A 20994-nucleotide genomic window follows, 5' to 3' on the forward strand; every position below is an offset into this window, starting at 1 on the left:
GCAGTGGGGAACGTGTCTGAGATTTATGTGAAATGTAGAGATATGTATTCAATCCTTCCTTTTCAGATTACTGCTCTCCTGTCTGGGTTTATGCTTCTGCTGTTAGTGTAACTCCTCCAAGCCCAGCACCCCCTTCAGGTTGTTTCCTGTATAGCTGTTGCACACACCCTGGTCTGCTAAAATCAGTTTGTTTCATGAGAATCTGTATCCTAATTTAACCCTTTTCTCAGATCTTAAGCCATTGCTAATTTAAGCACATTTGTATAAGTTTTGTTTCTAATATAAAATACAAAATAGTCACAGCACCCATGATTTCAGATATGGCAGGTAGTGTCTTTATTAGAGATGAATTCCTGCAGTTTGTTTTTTATATATGTATTTATTTTTTTAATAAACACACAACCAGGAACAGAACCCGCAAGATAACGTTTTGTTTTAGCACAAAAAGAAAAAAACAAAACAATGATTCACTTATTTTTTTTGTCCTTTTTTTTTTTTTTTTTTAAACCAAGAGCTACAACAAATATCACATAGAAAAAGAAACCCGCAGAGTGTGCAGCCCAGCGGACCGGGCCCTGTGTAGTGTGGGTGCGTGGCGGCTGCGGGGGCAACGCGCTCTGTGTGGAGGAGGGGCAGCTGCCCTCCACGAGGCTCCTGCGCCTCCGTCAGCTGCTGAGGCCGACACGCTCAAAGGGCAGGCCCACGACAGGTGACATTGCCACGTGTCTGATAGGACAATGTCACGGTTAGCACTGCTGCTACACCCACAGCCCCGCCGTCTCCAGTTTAAAGAAAGTGTTCATGTCAAAATAAACACCCATCCTTTTAAAATCTTCAATATGAGGTAATATTTTCTACTGCATACAGTATAATACAATGCCACCCTGCTGCTAATGGCAAATGGATACATTAAGAACACTGAAGTGGCAGATTTTTCTTTTTTTACTTATTTTCTCTCTAGTAAACTTGAGGTGATTGGTTACTACTGTAGAAAATGAGTGAGTGATCCAGGTTGAGTTGTACGGATTCTCTCCCATCCATCACACGACGCAGGTGTCAGAGCCAGTGCAATAAGAGGAGCAGAGGAAGCAGGTAGTTTTGTGTGTGGTGTAAACCTTTAAACACGGTATTGAGTGTTTCACCTGTTTTGGGCCGCAGCCTGATATGCAATAGTGAAGGCTACACACGGAGCTGGACAGAGCCTTTTACCAGAGACATCGTGAGATGGGACAGGTGTCAAGCAATAAAGATTAGAAGCAAAGAGACCAGAGCCATTATGCACTACTATTAAAACAAAAGAGCCAAATGCCAGTGAAAGATGAAGCTGTTTCAGAGCAGACTTTTTTTTTTTTTTTTTTTAAATAGCTTTGTCAAAATGAAAACGCTTGATTATGTACAGTAGAAAAAACTATATGCACGTCTCCAAATTTTATATTGCATTGGATGGTAATGATGTAATGATGATAATAATAATAATAATAATAATAAAGGCTGAGTTCCAGTTCATTTGTCCCCTATCAGAGTGTCCATGTCCTGTGAAAAATGAACAGGAACATTGTACAGTTTAAAGATAGTCTATCGCAGGGTGTGGGGGTGGTGAGGGGGGCAGTATCAGTCAATTAATTTTAAAGCAGAACTGCAAAATAATACTCCGCATAGTGCCACTGTGGGGGTGATGGACACAACCCTCTCCCGGGCGAGAGGGAAGGCAGTGACTTGACACGTCTGTCCTCGCTCCTTTCACAGGAGCGCCCTACCGAACTCCCCCGCTGACCTCCCGCGGTCTCTGGCTATAGATGGCATTATGAAAGGACTACGTGCCATCATGAATCAGTTTAATTTCTCCCAGGTGCAGCCTCAGTACTGTGCCGGTACTGATGATAAAGCAGTGCGTACCACAGGGGACAGAGGTGTGGCACAGACCGGCACACTCCTACAGCACAGGCTCTGTCTTGTCGAAACCCATGCACACTGAAAGGTCCAATTGATATGCATGTATATAGACACACAGTATAGCAGTATGTTTCCAGTTCAGTGGCTCTTGCAGCCATCCCAAGTAGAATAGCTGGTAGTAGTGGATCCAGTGTGGCCCCCAGGGTGTCTTCAGGCCTCGTGGCTGGAAGGGGGCCTAGCGGAGTCTCAGCCTGAAGGTGGAGATCTCCATGGGATCCAGTCTGATGAGAGAGCCATTGGAAAGAGGGGCCCCAGCGTACATTAAGGACAAGGACATGGGGTGAATTGACTGCACATCCAGGCCTTGGAACAACCCAGAGATTGACAGCTGTATGGAGAGTGAGAGAGAGAGAGAAAAAGTTATTCCACAGTAGTGAAAGCGTGATGTGATTTGCTTGAGCTGGTCAGTGGACCAGGCTCTGAGAGAAGTCCCGACTCTGGCCCACCTTGCCCTGTGTGGTGGTGCAGTTGAAGCCCAGGTTCCAGGCCTCCAGGCCGCAGTCAAAGCCCTTCCGATGGAGGAGCAGCGCGGCATCGGGGGAAGGGACCTGCTCTTCCTTCTGCAGGACACACAACACACACAGGTGAGGCCCGCGCTCTGGTCCTGTAGCGTGCCAGGACGTCCCAAAACATGCACTGCTTTACAAGATTATATTTGTTAAAATGCTGATTCAGACGCAGCTGCGCAGGTGGCTTACCTGGCTCTGAATGGTGCGCAGGTTGAGCAGGTGATAGTCACATGGCATCGTGCCCGAGAGCGGTGCAAAAGAGCGCAGCGGTGGTATCCCTCCCTTCTTTGGCAGCACCGGCAGTGCCAGGACTCCGGAATTCAGGAAAACTGAGGTCATGTGACTGAGTAGCGAGGGGAAGCTGACCGGCTGGCTGTCCTGCACCTGGAAGGGAAGAGGGAGGGAGAGGAGATGAGACGGCCCAGTCCTATAGAGGAAAAGCAGTCTCTTTGGTCCCAGGATGAAACTAGGGCTGTAGACAGGGACGTTAACTCTGAGTCTGATGGACGAAATGACTTGCCTGAAATGCCTTTTTTTTTTTTTTTTTTTTGGTGACTGAAGCAAGACGGGAACATCCTCCCTGAACCACTTACTCTTATTGCTGCCCTCAAACCAAATCGATCTCAATCAAAATCAAACTTTATTTAATATATACCGCCCTCACAAAGGAGTTGCCACTGGGTGCTTTACAGTGAATGTAGGAATAGTTTTTCCTGCCCACGGACCTTTAGTAATTTCAACCACATGGTTTCTTGATACGTCACAATCTAACGGCCACACAGAGGTGCTACAGCTGGAGCTACGGGCAGCGAGCGTCTACAGACAAGCAGCTACAGCTACGCTGCCGAGGGGGGACAAGGGGGTCAGGAGCCTCCCCTTCACCCCAGATAGGTTACCTCTTGGGCGCCGCCTCCGAAGACACGTGAGATGAGAGAGTGAAACAAGGAGGCGATTGTGGAAAGAAAGCCCGCATGCTGAGTGGAAGGGAAGGGAAAGGTGGTGACAAAAGGAAAAGAGGGTTAATGAGCGCCGGGATGAGACGAGTGAAATTTTGCACACTTCACAAGAGCCCGTGAATGCGCCCCGGGTGGAAAGAGCGAGGGTTTCGTGGGGCACTCGAACTCCTGGGGTACCTTGTTGATGCTGGCTCTCCTCTCCAGCAAGATCCTGAACATATTGGCGGTCCTCTTGTTGTCCTTCAGCCCCTGACCCAGGCCACGATTGTCGTCCTGCATCAGCCTCCTATCCAGGATCACCTCCAGCTGACCTGCAGAGAGGAGGGGGCAGAGGCCAGCGTCAGAGGAGTGATCTGAAATGATTCTCTCTCAGGGCAATGAGAGAGCACAGCGGACAGCGGGAGGCAGAGAGAGACTGACCGTTATCCAGGCTGGACACTCCAAGGGCCTGTGCTGTGTGCAGGGTGAGCCGGTGCTGGCTGTCCTGGATATAGGCCATACTGGGCATGGGGTAGAAGTTGGCCTGTATTGGAAGCTTCTTGAAGTACCGGCGCGGCTGGATCTGCACAACACCAACACGAGCCAAATCAGTTAAATCACAGTCAGCACGAGGCCTCATCTCGATTCAGTAACGTAGCATAAGCCATATGAAAAAGTAAACAGGGTCAATGCTTTGGACTGTGACTCACAATTACTTAAGAACTCCTGCAATATTAAAGCTAAAGAAATGGATGATGATGTAAAGCAGCACTTCTAACCACAAAAGGCACTTCTAAACAGTCTGTCGGTATCTTTGTTTCACCTGGAAGCCATTGAGGTCTGTGAAGAAGGTGCCCTCACTTTGGATGTCAGTGACCAGCCGCATGGCCAGCTCTTTGTTGGCCTGGTCCCTGATGTCGACCATGGTGGTGATGTCCAGAGAGAGTCCGTCTACTCCTGAAGAAAACGGAGAGAGAGAGGGTTTGCTGGAGCAAGAGAGAGGCCAGGCTGTGACACCCGAGGGAAGGGCCTTCTAGGTCTGTGTGGATACCTGGTAGGTTGTGGATGCGGACTGACAGCTGGAAGTGCTGGTAGGACGCCACCACCTCTGAGAAAAGGGGGCCCTCCTCCACACGCACCACTGGGGGCTCCTTCTGCGTGTAGGGCTACAACACAGAGAGAGAGAGAGAGGGGTGAGTATCTGTCACTTACTGAGGTCTGAGGGTAGAGTCAGAACAAGACACTAACAGTGTAAAGAGATTTCTATCCTGAGTGCCACTTGCTGCAGAGTTTCTGATAGTCACTGGAGATTGTCAGGTGAAAATCTAGCTAAGATACAAATAAGGAAACATGGGGGGGGCGGAAGGGACTAGCCCCAGACCTTGGGTTTGCCATCGGGCAGGAAGAGGTAGGCGCCGCTCTTGTCCTTGGAAGGCCGCGTGCCGTAGATCAGGAACTCCATCTGCAGCTTCACTTCCTGCTGGTCGTCCTTCAGCTTGATGCGCTGAATGAGAAATGGACAAATGCCCAGGTCTCAAAACACAGCAGAGAACCACATACCCATACGCACGCACGCACACCCTTAGGGATATTGCTATTCAACAGGACAGGACAAATACCGTGGCAACAAAGACAAAGACAATCTGATTAATCAGGGTCTATCCCAGCATCTAGAAAACAATACCGTACCTCCTTAACAATTTCCAGAATCAATTAACAAGAATGAACGATCAATAATTGACCATAAAAACAAAACAGAGGATTAATGCGAGCATGTCACGTCTCTGGCCGCTCCCTGGCAGTGCCCCCAGGCTCCTCTCACCTCCAGCAGGCCGGTGGTACCAGAAAAACCCAGCTGTAGCCTCTGGCTGTGGATGTAGAAGGTGTTCTGGTCAGCGGGGAGGCTGCGCAGGGGCAGGGGGTCCAGGCTGCGGAGCACCAGTTTATGCCCGTTCAACCGCAGCACGGTGTCTGAGTGCAGGGTCAGCGAGGAGTCAAAGGAGTCGTACAGCTGGAACACCGCCAGGCCCAGGGCAGGGAGACGGGCGGCAAAGGTGGCCTGTCAAGGTGAGGGGTAAGGGGTGGGTTGAGAAGACACAGGAAGATGGGTTAGATTGCAAACAGAACCTGAAATCCATCTCTGAACACCTAAAATGCACATATACACTCACCTAAAGGATTATTAGGAACACCATACTAATACTGTGTTTGACCCCCTTTCGCCTTCAGAACTGCCTTAATTCTACGTGGCATTGATTCAACAAGGTGCTGAAAGCATTCTTTAGAAATGTTGGCCCATATTGATAGGATAGCATCTTGCAGTTGATGGAGATTTGTGGGATGCACATCCAGGGCACGAAGCTCCCGTTCCACCACATCCCAAAGATGCTCTATTGGGTTGAGATCTGGTGACTGTGGGGGCCAGTTTAGTACAGTGAACTCATTGTCATGTTCAAGAAACCAATTTGAAATGATTCGACCTTTGTGACATGGTGCATTATCCTGCTGGAAGTAGCCATCAGAGGATGGGTACATGGTGGTCATAAAGGGATGGACATGGTCAGAAACAATGCTCAGGTAAGCCGTGGCATTTAAACGATGCCCAGTTGGCACTAAGGGGCCTAAAGTGTGCCAAGAAAACATCCCCCACACCATTACACCACCACCACCAGCCTGCACAGTGGTAACAAGGCATGATGGATCCATGTTCTCATTCTGTTTACGCCAAATTCTGACTCTACCATCTGAATGTCTCAACAGAAATCGAGACTCATCAGACCAGGCAACATTTTTACAGTCTTCAACTGTCCAATTTTGGTGAGCTTGTGCAAATTGTAGCCTCTTTTTCCTATTTGTAGTGGAGATGAGTGGTACCCGGTGGGGTCTTCTGCTGTTGTAGCCCATCCGCTTCAAAGTTGTACGTGTTGTGGCTTCACAAATGCTTTGCTGCATACCTCGGTTGTAACGAGTGGTTATTTCAGTCAAAGTTGCTCTTCTATCAGCTTGAATCAGTCGGCCCATTCTCCTCTGACCTCTAGCATCAACAAGGCATTTTCGCCCACAGGACTGCCGCATACGGGATGTTTTTCCCTTTTCACACCATTCTTTGTAAACCCTAGAAATGGTTGTGCGTGAAACTCCCAGTAACTGAGCAGATTGTGAAATACTCAGAGCGGCCCGTCTGGCACCAACAACCATGCCACGCTCAAAATTGCTTAAATCACCTTTCTTTCCCATTCAGACATTCAGTTTGGAGTTCAGGAGATTGTCTTGACCAGGACCACACCCCTAAATGTATTGAAGCAACTGCCATGTGATTGGTTGGTTAGATAATTGCATTAATGAGAAATTGAACAGGTGTTCCTAATAATCCTTTAGGTGAGTGTATACAGTAAGTATATAACATAAGCAGCTGCTGTGAGAGCCAGTTTCCTGAGAAGTCAGAAATATCCTGTAAAATAACAGACTGACATCAAGTATTTGATTTACATTAAACAAATGAGACGAATACCACTCCTTGTCTCGATCGCAGAGGGGTTAGACTTTTGGAACGTTATCAAACAACCACCTCGAGCTGTTCCTGGCCACAGACACACACACCTGGTAGCCATCATTGCTCATTTCACTGATGGAGCTCCACTGGGCGCTGAGCTGGACAGGGATGGTCTGCCCTTCCTCCGTCAGGACCCGAACCCGCGCCGAGTTCACCAACACTGTCACCAGAGACAGCCGCTCCTGCTCCACAGGGTTAAATAGCACCAGGAACCTGAGACGGAAAGAGGGGCAGGCTGCTAACAGTAACACAGGTATGATGATGACTACACTGGTTTCAGGGGTGGTGTTTTAGGCTACACTTCAACTGAAATGCCTCTTGGCAATGTGTTCGCTGCTTCCTTGCTTGGAACAGTCTCCAAAAGCATATCTATTCGAGCTCTGCTAGAGAACAGAACTGTTTTCCAATGCAGCAGCCAGCTAAGGGGCAGGCAGAAAGTGATTGGGAGCGGTGAGGGAGGGCTGTACCTGGGGGTGGAGTCCAGTTCGATGAGCGTTCGCTGGGGTAGGGAGTCTTGTGTGGCGCGCCTTTCATCCTGCAATGAGAGACTCAGATCAGGGCCGTCATACAAAGAAACCGCTAAAGCTAAAATCACTGCATTGAATCTGTATGACACCAAATCATAGCACACATATGACATGAGGTTTGGTGTTAAAAAAAAAAAGTTATTAAAAAACTACTATTGCACTCACTGCCCTCAAGAAGTTTCAGATGACAGGGGTATTCATCTTACCGTCTCTAGGAAAGGCTCTGTCTGGTAGAAGTGATAGTTGTCCTTGTTCCTCAGGATCAGGAAATGTACAGCGTTTATTATCACTCTCTTGAGACCCACCAGGGAACGCAGTAACCTGGGCAGAAAAAACACGATTACTGAAGAGGGTGAATGCGTGTAGCCTCTGTAACTCATCAGGGGCTGTACACTCCCGTTTCATTTGAAATATTATCTTACAGCTCCTCACTTGTATGGACATGAGCATGATATGCAATGTAATACAAGATAGATTACACAATGAATGATTAGTGGCTGACCAAAAACCTGGACTGTCCAATTCCCTGAGGAAGTGTTTCAAGCCCTTTACCAAGTTCCAGCCCTGTGTTGTTCTCTGTGCTGCTGAATGGCAGCCGTTAAAGCAATGGAAGCTCATAGAGAACTACATGAAGGCTACCGCATCCAAACTGTCGCTTATGATCCCTACCGGACACCGTAGTCAATGACAACAGCCTCCTTGGCGGTGCCGGTGATGGCATCATGGTGCTGGAAGAGCCCGATGTTGCGGCGGGCCTCAGTAAGCAAAGTGTAGTCAGACGTGGGGTAGCGACCCTCCATGCCAGCCCGGCGAGAGTGAGCCAGTGCCAGGCTGAACAGGATCTCAGCCCCCCTGCAGGAGAAAACAGCGTCAGCCTGGAAGTCACCCTCCACAACCCCACCCTCCATTACCACAGAACCGAGACAAATCAGGCATCTACTAGCAGGCCAGGTGAGATTACATCGTTTACCCAATTGCAGAAAGAGGAACAAAAAAAACATTAACAAAAAAAAGAACTTAAGAGAGGGATATTTAACTAGCCTTTAGTCAGATCAAATAACACCAATACATTTTCACAGAGGAAGGGAGCTCGGCCACAAAGACCCAGCAAGACTCTACCTGAGATGGGACTCCAGTACACGGTCCATGTTCTTGTAGAAAGGCCGTGAGGTGTAGTAACCGCTCCAGTAGTGGTCCTCTCGATCGGCGTACGCAAAGAAGTCTCCACTCAGCACGGGATAGGAAGGCGGCCGGGCCCCCTGCGCCACATTGTTCGCCTTGTAGACTGCGTCAAAATAATCCGTCAGCGTCCCGAACTGGGCCTGAGCACACAGAGGAACTTAAATCACAAAAACAAACGCCCCCATCTGTTTGTCTAAAACCAAATGATGTTTGTGTGATACTTTGGATGATTTCTTTATCTAATCTAAATGTGTTTTTCTTCCCCCCAATCTATAGACATATGCTGATCCTACCTAAATGTCACAGAACCTGAAGTACTAAGACAGTGGAAGGAAGGTCACAATGAACCCACAGGCCGTGGCCAGGTTCCGGCAGACTCTTACATGCACGTGCATCTCGGGGTGGGAGTTCATGTAGTCAAACAGCCTCTGGTAGTTGAGGTACTGCTGGTCCCACTCCTGTGCCTTGTCATAGCGGAAATCATCTCCCAGCGGAACTAGGACCACCTTGCTGCGGTAGAGCTTGGACTTCTTCCGGTACTGGTCCAGAAGGAGGTATGCTCTGCATAGGGAACCAGACACACAGACACTGATCACTGTGTAATGAATTTCTATCCCGGCAGGAACCAGGATGCATTAAAATCTTCAGCACACATTGTTTTATCGGATTCCTCACGTTACTGTATTTGTTTTGTTTTTGTTGTTTTGGCTTCAAGTGCATTTCAGAACGATGCCCCCTGCAGGCACAGAGTATCGTCTAATCAAGTCAGCCTCACCTCTCAGCCACATTTGCCTCCACAATGGCGCGGGGGGGCACTTTCCAAGGACAGTTCACTCTGCCACCTGGTAACCTCTTGAAATCGAACTGGCAGCAGATCTTGGGGTCAGGGCCGCAGGTGTGGGGGACATCATAGCTGTAGAAGGGCATCATGTGGCAGAAGATATCCGTTCCAGATTCAAGATCTGGAGTTGGACACCAACAGAAAAAAAAAAAAAAAAACTGTTTTGCTGTACTTAATAATAATTCAGTATTATACATTCAATGTTTTAACTGTTCGGGTCTATTCCTCATCTAGAAATCACATCTTGAAAGGTACAGGATGCAAGAAGAAACCATAAAAGACACTTCAAGACAAGTACAAGAGATGCAACGCCCTTTGAAAAGCTGCCATGCATGCTACATCACATCAATTCAGTTCAAAATCTCTAATCTCCACAAGAGGTCAGTGAAAGGTGACCCTCTGGAGCAGCTGATCTGAACAGCCCCGGTGTGTGGATGCTCACCCCAGGCCTGCCTCCACATGAACTCCAGACTGCGGGTGGCAGACAAGTGCTTCTTGATGGAGTAGTGTACCCTCTGGATCAGCATGCTGGTCAGGTTGGCCCTCTTCAGCAGGTAGGGCATGGTGGCACTGTGGCCAAAGGGGTCAACAGCCCAGCCAGAGCGCGGAGTCACCCCTACAGCACAGGACACAAGCACCATTAGAAAAAGAGCTGCACTTTCTCTGGACTGGACTTCAAATCAATGTGTCCTGTAAGACACAAGAGTCATGTGACAGAGAATACCTACAGCAGAGCTTTAACTACTTAAAGACACAGAGAAAGAGGCAGGCAACAGGTCTTATCAAGAAGACAAAACTTAATTACCTATGTTCTTCTCCAGCCACTGATGGCCCTCAATGAGCTGGTCAATCATTGCAAAGTAGTGGACATTGGCTTCATCGGTCATCACCCAGCCCCCAGTCACCATCTCCAGCTGACCTCCCAGGATTAGCCTGAGGGAGCAAAGACATACCTTAGTGCTTACAAAAGGACTGTCAGTAGAACAGCACTGTATCAGTCCTACCTAAAGGCACTGTACTGCACAAATATATATATTTTTAATTTGCAATGTAGTTCACTCTGTCAATATACTGAAATAAGCTTTGGTCATCATGTGACATAATGGCTTTCAATTAACTTGCAACCTGTTTCTTTTAAAGATACCTAGTGCAAAATGCAGCTTCAATGTATAAAATACTGCATATAAACAAATCTAAATACATGCATAAGTTCCTAATTTTTACCTGTATACAGTGCCTTGCGAAAGTATTCACCCCCTTGGCATTTTTCCTATTTTGTTGCCTTACAACCTGGAATTAAAATTGATTTTTTGGGGGTTTGTATAATTTGATTTACACACCATGCCTACCACTTTGAAGATGCTTTTTTGTGTGTGAAACAAACAAGAAATCAGACAACAAAACAGAAAACTTGAGTGTGCATAACTATTCACCCCCCCAAAGTCAATACTTTGTAGAGACACCTTTTGCAGCAATTACAGCTGTAAGTCTCTTGGGGTACGTCTCTATAAGCTTGGCACATCTAGCCACTGGGATTTTTGCCCATTCTTCAAGGCAAAACTGCTCCAGCTCCTTCAAGTTGGATGGGCTCTGCTGGTGTACAGCAATCTTTAAGTCATACCACAGATGCACAATTGGATTGAGGTCTGGGCTTTGACTAGGCCATTCCAAGACTTTTAAATGTTTCCCTTTAAACCACTCGTGTGTTGCTTTAGCAGTATGCTTAGGGTCATTATCCTGCTGGAAGGTGAACCTCCATCCCAGTTTCAAATCTCTGGAAGACAGGTTTCCCTGAAGAATTTCCCTGTATTTAGCACCATGCATCATTGAACATCATTGTTCAAAGTTTCGGATATTTTTTTATAACCCAACCCTGATCTGTACAGGTGTATATATATACTGAGATCATGTAACAGATCATGTGACACTAAGATTGCACACAGGTGGACTTTATGTAACTAATTATGTGACTTCTGAAGGTAATTGGTTGCACCAGATCTTATTTAGGGGCTTCATAGCAAAGGGGGTGAATACATATGCATGCACCACTTTTCCGTTTTTTATTTTTAAGAATTTTTTTAAACACTTCATTTCACTTCACGAATTTGGACTATTCTGTGTATGTCCATTTCATGAAATCCAAATAAATATCCATTTAAATTACAGGTTGTAATGCAACAAAATAGGAAAAAAAACATCAAGGGGGATGAATACTTTTGCAAGGCACTGTACCCAATTATAACCATAATGCATTTTTCAGTCAAGTCCAGTGAAGTCCAGCCCTACAGACATATTAAGAGTTAAGTTAAGAGTTCATGCCAGCAGTTAGTGCACTGTTTGAGAATTATGACACTTAGCTTGCGGTGCTCTTTGTTTGATATCTCAGTGAGGATCTACTTTAATGTGGTGTTGTTGCATTGGGGTTGTATTTAGTTTGTGGTGATTTTCTCAGCTAATTGAAACCGTGGCTCTGTGCTGCTGGGCAGGCATGTCTTACCTGCGCATGGCCTCTCGTTTTTGCGAGTCCGCACTCTCCCACCACTTGGCGAAGAACGAGATCTCAGACCACACAAACTTGCGCCGCGGGTCCTCCTGCAGTTTGACCAGCATGTTGTTGAAGATGTGCTGGGTCTGGTCCGAGTAATACTTGTCAAAGGTCTTAATCCAGCCTGTCAAGCAGACAGCAGGGCTCTGAGTGGGCTGATGGCACAGCTGCTCCTCCACCTCACACCTCTAGGGGGACCTCTAACACTACAGGCTTTTATTTCAAACAAGAACTACACAGTCAATCCATGCACTCCCAACAGCACCAGTAAAGCACTGTGTGCATCACCACAGCCAACCACCACAGCGATGCATGAGGTGATGTTGCTCACTGGCCAGTTTTTGTCATCTGCTGCTTTTAATTTGATCCTGTTTTTAGTAATATGAGAAGGCTTTATCCTGACACAATAAGGGTTGTTGGTTTAAAGCCTGATTCTGCCCTTGACTCAGTGACCTAAAAATATATTTCCTTCTCTTCCCTTGTTCTAACAGGGTGACATTTAAACTAAAAAAGGGGAAATGTTCATTTGCTTAGTGCTCAGCAGTTCTGTTGGTGAAATGGAGATGCATTAAAGGCTCAGCTGAAATCAAAGCCTGGCCTGTTTCAGGTCCCAGAGGAGGTGGGGCTCGACACTGCTGTTTCCCAGCACAGGCCCAGGTACCGACCCAGAGAGGAACAGGGTGGCCACAGCCCATTGGACACACCTGTCCCGAGATGGGACCAGGCTGGGATAAGGTTTTGCAAAAGCTACAGAAAAGATTGTACCCTTACTTCGAATGAAAGATAGGCTTTTTCTGACCATGGCTTTAAACCGTGACTATATCAGGTATCTTGATGTTTGACATCATTTCTGTGGAGTATACATCTATTGAAGTTTTCATCCTCATACGAGAATAAACAACAATGCATACTGCACAGAAATACAGTACTTCAAAATATAGAAGTCCAAACTCCTTTTTGATCTAGCAACATAATACAAATTATAATCTATGTCTGTCTAACTCATTCAAGCAGTACTTTTGACACAAGCATACAACATGGACCCGTCTTTCAAATGCAAATTCTAGACCTTAACAGTGGTTTCCTCTGACGAACAAACAAGCCTCCATCAGATACTTGCTATATAATTTGAATTTGGTGGGAGTGTAGAAGTTTTAACAAAACACACATGAACGAAGTACACTAGGCTCAATTTAACGTTTGTCCTACCTCGAGTGGCGTTTTATCCATACACAGTGTATACAGAGATTAATTTATTTTTTATGCAAACCTCCAGAGGGTTAAATGCTGGTGTGCTGTCCTCTCTCTGGTGTTTCAGAGTGAGATAAACTTCTAACGCCGCCCACCTGGGTCATTGTGGGAGTGTGGCACCACAAACACCTGCAGGGGCTCGCTGTCCCACTCGCCCGGATCGTAGGTGATCTCAAAGCCCTGCTTCCACACCCCGCCATCCAGGTTATCGAAGTTCAGCAGCGAATACACATCCAGCATCTGCAGTCAAAATGTGAGAGAGAGACATTCTTACTAAGGCACTTTTTGTTGGAGAGTTCCTCAGAAAAGGCTGGATGGCAAGATTAATCCAAAAGCGAATTAATGAGGAGATGCCTCTTTCTTTTAGTAATAACAACCCGCAGATCTTGTGCGGCAAGACCCAGCTCCAGTTCTGCTCCCAGTACACCAGGAAATGCACCCTCACCTGCAGATCTGTCTTGTGCCCACGTCTCCCATGGGCAAACTGGCAGTCCTGTGGTGAAACAGAGAGAAAGGCAGGGCGCCCATCGAAAGGCACCACCCAAGAGCCATTGGGGTTGCGGTATGGCAGCTGTGCCCCAGGGGCTCCGACTCCTGTCTCCGTCAGCTCCAGCACCGAGTCCTTGATGTGGCTAATGATCTGGTGGTTCTCCTCCAGCAGCTGCTCCAGCTGTTCAATGCGGTTCTGCAACACGGAGATCTGGCTCTGAAACCACACAGTCACACCCATAGCTCACAGTTTACATTGTGTAGCTGAGCCCGGTGTGACCTAGCTCTGGAACTGAGTCACCTTGTGTGTGGAAGGTCAAATGAGCTGCACACTGCGATGCATCATGCCACTACTACAGTCTAGCTGCAAATTCAGTAATCAATGCTTTTCATGCTTTTTAAATCATCCATTTAATCACAACTTAATTATCTCCGTGAGCTTTTTTCTGTCTGAACTGATCTGTAAGTCCCTGATGTGACACAACCTTTCAAAAATGTTTAATACAGACATTAACCAGGTGTCTTATCCTTTAGGCTTGTGACTGATTCATCTAAATGTGGACCGGCACTGTCGCCAGCAGAGCAGCAGTCAGAGAATACCACCTGGCTTCTATGGGATATGACTCATCACTAGACCATCATATCAGGGAGTGCTTTTACCTCCACTCCACTACATGGCCCTACTGTATTTCCAGGGAAAACATCAGCAAGCGAATATGAGATTCCAGACATGCATTTCTAATCTAAAAAGTGACATACAGTGGAGCGTTGTGCTGTTGGAGGCGGGCAGGCTCTCTTTCTTACCCTGGGGAAGTTGCCAGAGTTCTGCCGGCGGGCCGGGTCGTACTGGACTCGATCCAGCATCAGATAAAGGGAGAAGACAGCCACACAGAAGATGGCCCCGCCACACACCGTCACTTGCTTTTTCAGTTTCATTCTGCAGCCAGGACGTTCTGGCGGGAGCCCTCAGACCTCGGCAGCAGCTCTCTCCTCAGGGTTGTAAAAGTCCAGGCACAACAAGCTTGGTCGTCCTTGACAGCTGCACAGAGATGCCGCAGGCAACCATGCAACACCGGGCTCGAACGTTACAAACAAGTCTGCTCAGTCACACTGCTGAAAGCCTCTGCACTGCCAGACCATGCTGTAGCCCGTGTACTTGGGCTTGCAGTCACCAAAGACACAGAAAGTGCTGGTGAGATGCCACTGGCAGGCTCTATGACAGCTACAGCCAAACTTCAACAACCCCCGGGCTTCTACACTGCGGCCCTTATATTTAATCATCCAAACCCCGCAAGCCAAAAAACAGTCCTCCAACAGAGTGGCCAAGACAGGGAGCCTATTGTCCCTGTAACATGGTGTGTGATCCCCTTGTCTTTGCTAAACCAATCCAACCTTGTGATGTCTCTAATCCTTTAACACATCCAAATTTCCCAGTCTCTTATTTGGCTGCTCAGGCTAAGCCAATCGAGTGAGCACAGCCAGTTCACACAAGAGCTGAATGTAAAATGATTTGGCTCAAATCTACGGGGTATTTAGTTAGCCCGGGTGCTCTCCAAGGTGTTAAATCTATTGGACCTGGCTGCGTTCTGCTCTATCTGCTTCATGGGGGAATCGGCTCAGGTTTTCAAATGCACTCTCTCATTCGGACTTGACAGACATGTTTCTTTCCTTTTTTTCTTGGGACTCTGTATGTGTTGGAGAATCTGGTACCCTGGTTAATCTCAGTTTAGGGATGTGCCAGAGAGGATATTTATACCCACAACTCTGGATCTGTCACAGATAGGGAACAGTACTGAGGCCAGGGGAAGGGAGGGATCCACTACTAGATACCAACACTATGAGTGGCAAGCCTCAACTTAGATTTAAGTTTCTATCCCTCTAAAGAAAGTGTAGATGGGCATGTGCTGTACCTCACTGTGGTGTTTAAATCAAACAGGGTGTTAATCCTATCAGCCAGCAGCATGCCACAGCTACTTAGCCTTCTAGGAAGGAGGACTTTGCATTAAAAGCTCTACTTATTTTCAACCGAACCGGTCTTCCAGTAAATCCCAAAATTGATTCTATTTCCAATGCTAGCAAACAACACGTGAGGCACACTTACTAGGCTGCCATCTGTCCCTGATGACTCAAGGCCCCTGAAGACAGATTGATCAAAACTCTGGAAAACACATAATGAAAGCAGGAACTCCTCTAATTACAAAGGGTTGTCTTTAGAAGTAAACGAGGTCAGAAACAGTGTTTTAAAAATCTTGTTGCACCTTTCCCCCCACATCACCATTGTCTCTACCAGAGTCTCTCTCTTTCTCTAGGTCTCTATAGTTCAAGCCTTTCAATCAACATTCAGCATCTCCCTGCTCAATGCACTTCAAATAGTCTTATTTCTTTCACTCTGTATTTAACTCACAAATGCATTTAGAATTGCAGTCCATGAAGATTAAATAAATGATAGAAGCCTTTTTCTTTTTTTTTTCTAAAGAAAAAATAAAAATCAATGTCAAGTGTGTGGGGAGAGGTAAACCACTACACTTCAGAAATCCAGGCACACAAATGACTGAAGTCAGGTTCGCAATCTATCGGTTTCGGAAATAAAACAATGCAGCTGGGAGTGGTTTGTTCCTCTGTTTCCAATCCATGACCCTCTTCTCAGAAGCTGGCGTCGGCAGCTGTTTGCGGAGAGCTCTCTACTTCCACAAAGTCAGAGCATTAGGGGGCCGCGATAAACCGCAACAGCATTTTTCAGACCACAGTTCTTCAATACTTCCAAGTGTTCTTCTGAGTTGTATCCACTTGGACCCTGGAAGTTAAAACATTTAAGAAATCATATATTGTACATTCAACTCTTATGTAGGCCTATTTATTGGCGTGCACTACATGCTCTGTACAGAAGACATCGAAAATGTGTTATCCTCCTTTCTTGTGTGCTCATTTTAAAAAGCTTGTGTTAGACTTCTTATTAATATCCGAGTCCAATATGATACATTTTGAGTGCCAGTCTGTTCAGTGAAATGTTTGTTCAGAGTCCTGGCTGCAGTTGAAAGGACAATTCATATCACTCATTCGCAGACAGAAAACACAGCATTTACGCGATACCTATCACTTCTCATTTGTTAGCATCTGAACTGGGCTGTTCGTCTTACCTAATGAGCTCTGCCAAGGGCACCGGCATACAAGAATGCATATATATATATATATATATATATACATACACATACATACATATACAGTATAGCCTATATACATGCGTATATATTATTTTTTCTTTATGTCAAAATCTCCGTGTGTGTTCTGCAAGTGAAACATCAAATATTGATCGCCCCTTATGCATTATTCATATCTGTTGCGGAGCTGAACACAGCACCAAGTTATATGTTAGTCCATTTTTAAAAAATATGTATTTGTTCTCTGTTCACCTATTCTCGAACATAGAGTGTATATCAGTAGTACTAATAATAACAGCAACAACACTGACAAAGTTAGACACTGTAATTGACTAATTATTACATCATCCAAAAATTGTAATAATCAAATACTGTATTATTATCCAGTAATCACTACTGTTTATTTTGACATCCTGTCTATGTAACCTCGAATCTGGTCATTAATTAGCAGGTTACAATAGCTTCCACTACTGTAATATAATGTTGTTGTTGTTGTTCGTTACATCGTCCCTGTGGGTTACATAATAATTCCCTTTGCTAGTAGAATGGCTGGTTATTTTTATTGAGCATTTGGTGTTTTTTTTGCTGCCTGAAACGTGTTTCGATTCTGGATACTTCGGTGTCTAGCAGTATGCCCTCGTATAATTGTATTTTCTTAAATGATGAAGATTATTCTCTGAACTGTCCTTCTGAACTCGCTTCCGAAGGCTTGCAACATTATGACTGCTGTCAATATCACAGATCCAGGAAAATATACTACCATCATACTATTGCACTTATTGTTTGAAGGTTAAAAAATTATCATTCACGTTTTTCATCTGATGACAATTACAAACCGAGAGTAAATCAATGTGTTTAATCCACCGACTTTATGACCATTTCACCAGGTAATCCCTTTCTTCTCCGGTCTCACACACTTGCTTACATTGATGGTACAATTTGCCAAGTCTGAAACGCCCTTTTCTCTTTATTGTATTTATTTCCACAAAGAAAACACGTACCTGATTTCCTTCGAAAGGTACAGGAAAGAATTGCAAATTACAGTAAGAATATTACATACTGCTCCCGACATCAATATTGAGCCTACAAGGCCCCACCGTTATCTGTCTCTTTGAAATCCCAGCCCGATATACAGTGCGTGGCCTTCTGGGATATTGAGGGGCACACGGGCTAAGCGGCATTGTGGGATACTGAGGGGCAAGCACGGCCCACTACGGCCAAACATTCGCTGTGCGATACCAACATAGGTCCACAATTCTGCGCAGATCTGCACTGCTCCACCAATGGGATCGGTAGAATTCTACACATCTGTGCAGAACTGCGGAAATCTGTGCTACGAGAACCTGACCATAAAGTAGTGGGAGTGTATAGAGACATGAACTAATTAATTAATAAATACATACATAAACTTACGCAATTAAATTATTCTGGAGACACGATGTCTAAAGTTATGCATTGCATTGTTAACTGCTAAAGCTGGTAAAAACTGTGGGGGAAGTAAGTGATTGTATGGATTTAATAATAATAAAACTCGAATTTAAAGTATCTGAATATACTTTTTGCATGATAAACGTGGTAAAATCAAATTGATCAGGGCGTCTGCCAATAAATAAATACTACAGGCTATTATAATGTACATTTAGCCTACTGTATTTTGCTGTAGGCTACTATACTATTACATCGCACATACAAATACGAACGTAATTCTACACACAAACCCAAAGCCATAATATTTCTGTATGTGTGTGTCCCTGTCCCTGTGTTTGTGTTATTATTGTTTTATGTATGTGTATTTATTGTCCAAGCTCGAGATCCCATATCACACCAGAGTGCTTGTTACACTGATTCCTGTCAGAATATTGTCAGAAGCCACTGCTTCTACTGGTTGTAAATGAACATGTGATAGGATACAAGTTTGCAATTTACAACTGGGATGGAATTAAAGTTTTTTTATTAGGTCTAGCCCTATGTGTGACGTTCAAAAGTGTATCCATAAAGAGGTGAAATGAATCAAACACACTTCAGATATTTGGGAAAACCTGTCACCAGTTATGTAGCTTTTTGTGTGGGACTGTGGCAGAATTCAGGTAAAGAGTATACGTACAGGTTATTATTATTATTATTATTATTATTATTATTATTATTATTATTATTAGTGATAGTAGTGTATTAATTTAAACAATTAGGGAACCCTTTAGATTCAACAGCCTTTGAGTGCCTGGGACAAGAGGCTGAGACTTTTCTGGCATACAATGAAGGGACCCATGAGGAAACACTGGCACATTTCCCCTCCTCTATAGCTGTCAGGTGTGCTGTATCACCCAGGTGTTTTCTGTTTTTTCCACTGAGCTAAGAGCAGCAACAAAGCAGCCCTGCGACAGGTAAGGCACGCTCTTAATCTGTTTATCAAACTTTTTTTATGTATAGCATTCATCAATGTAGCTCACTTCTTAATATGCAGAATGTCTCTTGTGTGTTTCTTCCATTAAACTTAGACTTTTGCAATGTATTATGTCATTCATTCCAGTTAAACAAACACAGATATTTCTGTGACATTAAACAGAATGAGATATGGATATGGAGTCAAATGAAAAAATATCCAGCACCTGCTGTAAGAATTTAGGGAAATCATGAATAACAATATATGCAATGCAGAAATGTACTTGCTGTGACTTCCAGTATACAGTACAGTAAAAGTTGTCATGATGTTTGCATGTTTTCTTGGTTCTGTTCTAATATTTTAGAGCCTGGGTTATGCTCTTTTACTATGATAGTTTTGCAGGACTCTACCATCAAGCTACAAACGGCTCAACATCTCACCTCTGACAGCGAGCAGCAGAATGCCCTCTGCCAGTCTTCTTCAATGCCAGGCTCTGCTCAGGCTCTTACTTCTGCAGAGAGGTAGGTACAGGTGTGAGCTCTGTGTTTGGCACACAAAGGGGCAGGGGCAAATGTCTCCTTTGTGCTATCTGCCCAAGCCCCCTAGTTGTACTAGTCTGCTCCTGTTAGATGTTAAAAGCAAAGCTCACTTTGTTCTGTTCAGTCTCAGATGGAACTGCTGGTGGTACAGGGATTGGTGCTGTTATCTCAATGTTCCACATTGTGTGGTCTAAGTTGCATTATTTTGGTTGAGACATTAAAATAAAGTTTTTGCTAACATATGGACATGACATTTATTCTAAACATTACGAGTGCATGAACTGTTAAGTCACCATTTTGAAAGACTTTGTTTGGTTAAATCTATCTACACTTCATTGAATGTAGCCATGAATAATTATTCTATTAATTTCCTTTTCTTCCATGTTGCTGTGCTTTCACCTCAGGTGTTCTCTGTGGGGCTGGGATGCTCTGTGAGGGATATTGGGACCCTGCGGGGCTCCACCACTCAGGGTTTTACTGTCCCCGCCTCTCAGATCCTCCTGACCAATCCTACTGCTGCCAGCAGGGAGAACACTCCCTTAAAGACTGCTGCAACCGGTCCGACTTCCAAAGCATCATGAATATCAACCTATCAAAGCATGACAGTGCAGAACTTGTTCACAGGTCAGTGATTATGGTACAGGATCCAAGGCCTGGAAACTTCCTTTATAATCCCACACAACTGCATGTATTTTAAAACATAATAGTACCAAAATAATTTTCTGTGAAAATGTCACATTTGAGCCTGGAATACTGCACTGCACTCTTTCTATAGACACCACTCCCTGTCATGTTTCTTCAGAATTGAAAGATTGGTCAATAAGACTGACCATCACTGCTGATTAAATTACAATGTCTGTCTTGCCTCAGCCTGGAGAGGAAATGTGAGCTAAGAAAATCCCTCAATAATTCATAATCAAGCTGTGTGTTATTTTAATAACAGATGCCATTCCTCAGGCTAAATTATTTTCACTTCCAGTGCAGCTTGGAAAAAACCTGTAGGGCTTTAATACATAGTAATTTTGTGCAATAAGTCTAAAATAGAATGAATACATGTTCTTTCTTACAAATTCAGTTCAATACTGTTTACAGATCTTATCATAATCAGCTACGTTATGCTGTTTTGGTTAGA

The 20994-nt window shown here is 45.1% G+C and overlaps 1 protein-coding gene across 3 annotated transcripts; it reads right to left on the minus strand.

The window, feature by feature from the left end:
* Positions 1-312: 312 nt before the first annotated feature.
* On the minus strand, positions 313-18081 carry man2a2 (mannosidase, alpha, class 2A, member 2). 3 transcript variants are annotated; one of them, XM_066701616.1, is made up of 24 exons: positions 17945-18081; positions 14590-16579; positions 13742-13981; positions 13392-13536; positions 11998-12169; positions 10306-10433; positions 9943-10116; positions 9435-9621; positions 9043-9220; positions 8597-8799; positions 8147-8329; positions 7684-7798; positions 7418-7485; positions 6998-7163; positions 5220-5456; positions 4779-4901; positions 4449-4563; positions 4221-4354; positions 3839-3980; positions 3596-3729; positions 3359-3436; positions 2652-2846; positions 2400-2513; positions 313-2281 (listed from the first exon to the last, which is right to left on the minus strand). In XM_066701616.1, exons 2-24 carry the CDS (start codon positions 14719-14721, stop codon positions 2129-2131), a joined length of 3516 nt encoding a protein of 1171 aa, XP_066557713.1. In that variant the 5' UTR covers positions 14722-16579; positions 17945-18081; the 3' UTR covers positions 313-2128. The 3 variants fall into 3 exon arrangements, with proteins under 3 accessions (XP_066557713.1, XP_066557712.1, XP_066557714.1); XM_066701615.1 differs by having other exon boundaries at positions 13742-14002; XM_066701617.1 differs by lacking the exon at positions 3359-3436 and having other exon boundaries at positions 13742-14002.
* Positions 18082-20994: the final 2913 nt, after the last annotated feature.

This window comes from Amia ocellicauda, chromosome 4 (genome assembly GCF_036373705.1).
Source record: "Amia ocellicauda isolate fAmiCal2 chromosome 4, fAmiCal2.hap1, whole genome shotgun sequence".
NCBI lineage: Eukaryota > Metazoa > Chordata > Actinopteri > Amiiformes > Amiidae > Amia > Amia ocellicauda.

Coding starts and splice junctions, on each gene's coding strand:
- man2a2 (XM_066701615.1), bottom strand. CDS start 14,721: ATGAAACTGAAAAAGCAAGTGACGGTGTGTGGCGGGGCCATCTTCTGT. Junction 14,003..14,589: donor ACTCTGGCAACTTCCCCAGG/GTAAGAAAGAGA, acceptor GTGTGGTTTCAG/AGCCAGATCTCCGTGTTGCA. Junction 10,434..11,997: donor AAACGAGAGGCCATGCGCAG/GTAAGACATGCC, acceptor TTGCTCCCTCAG/GCTAATCCTGGGAGGTCAGC.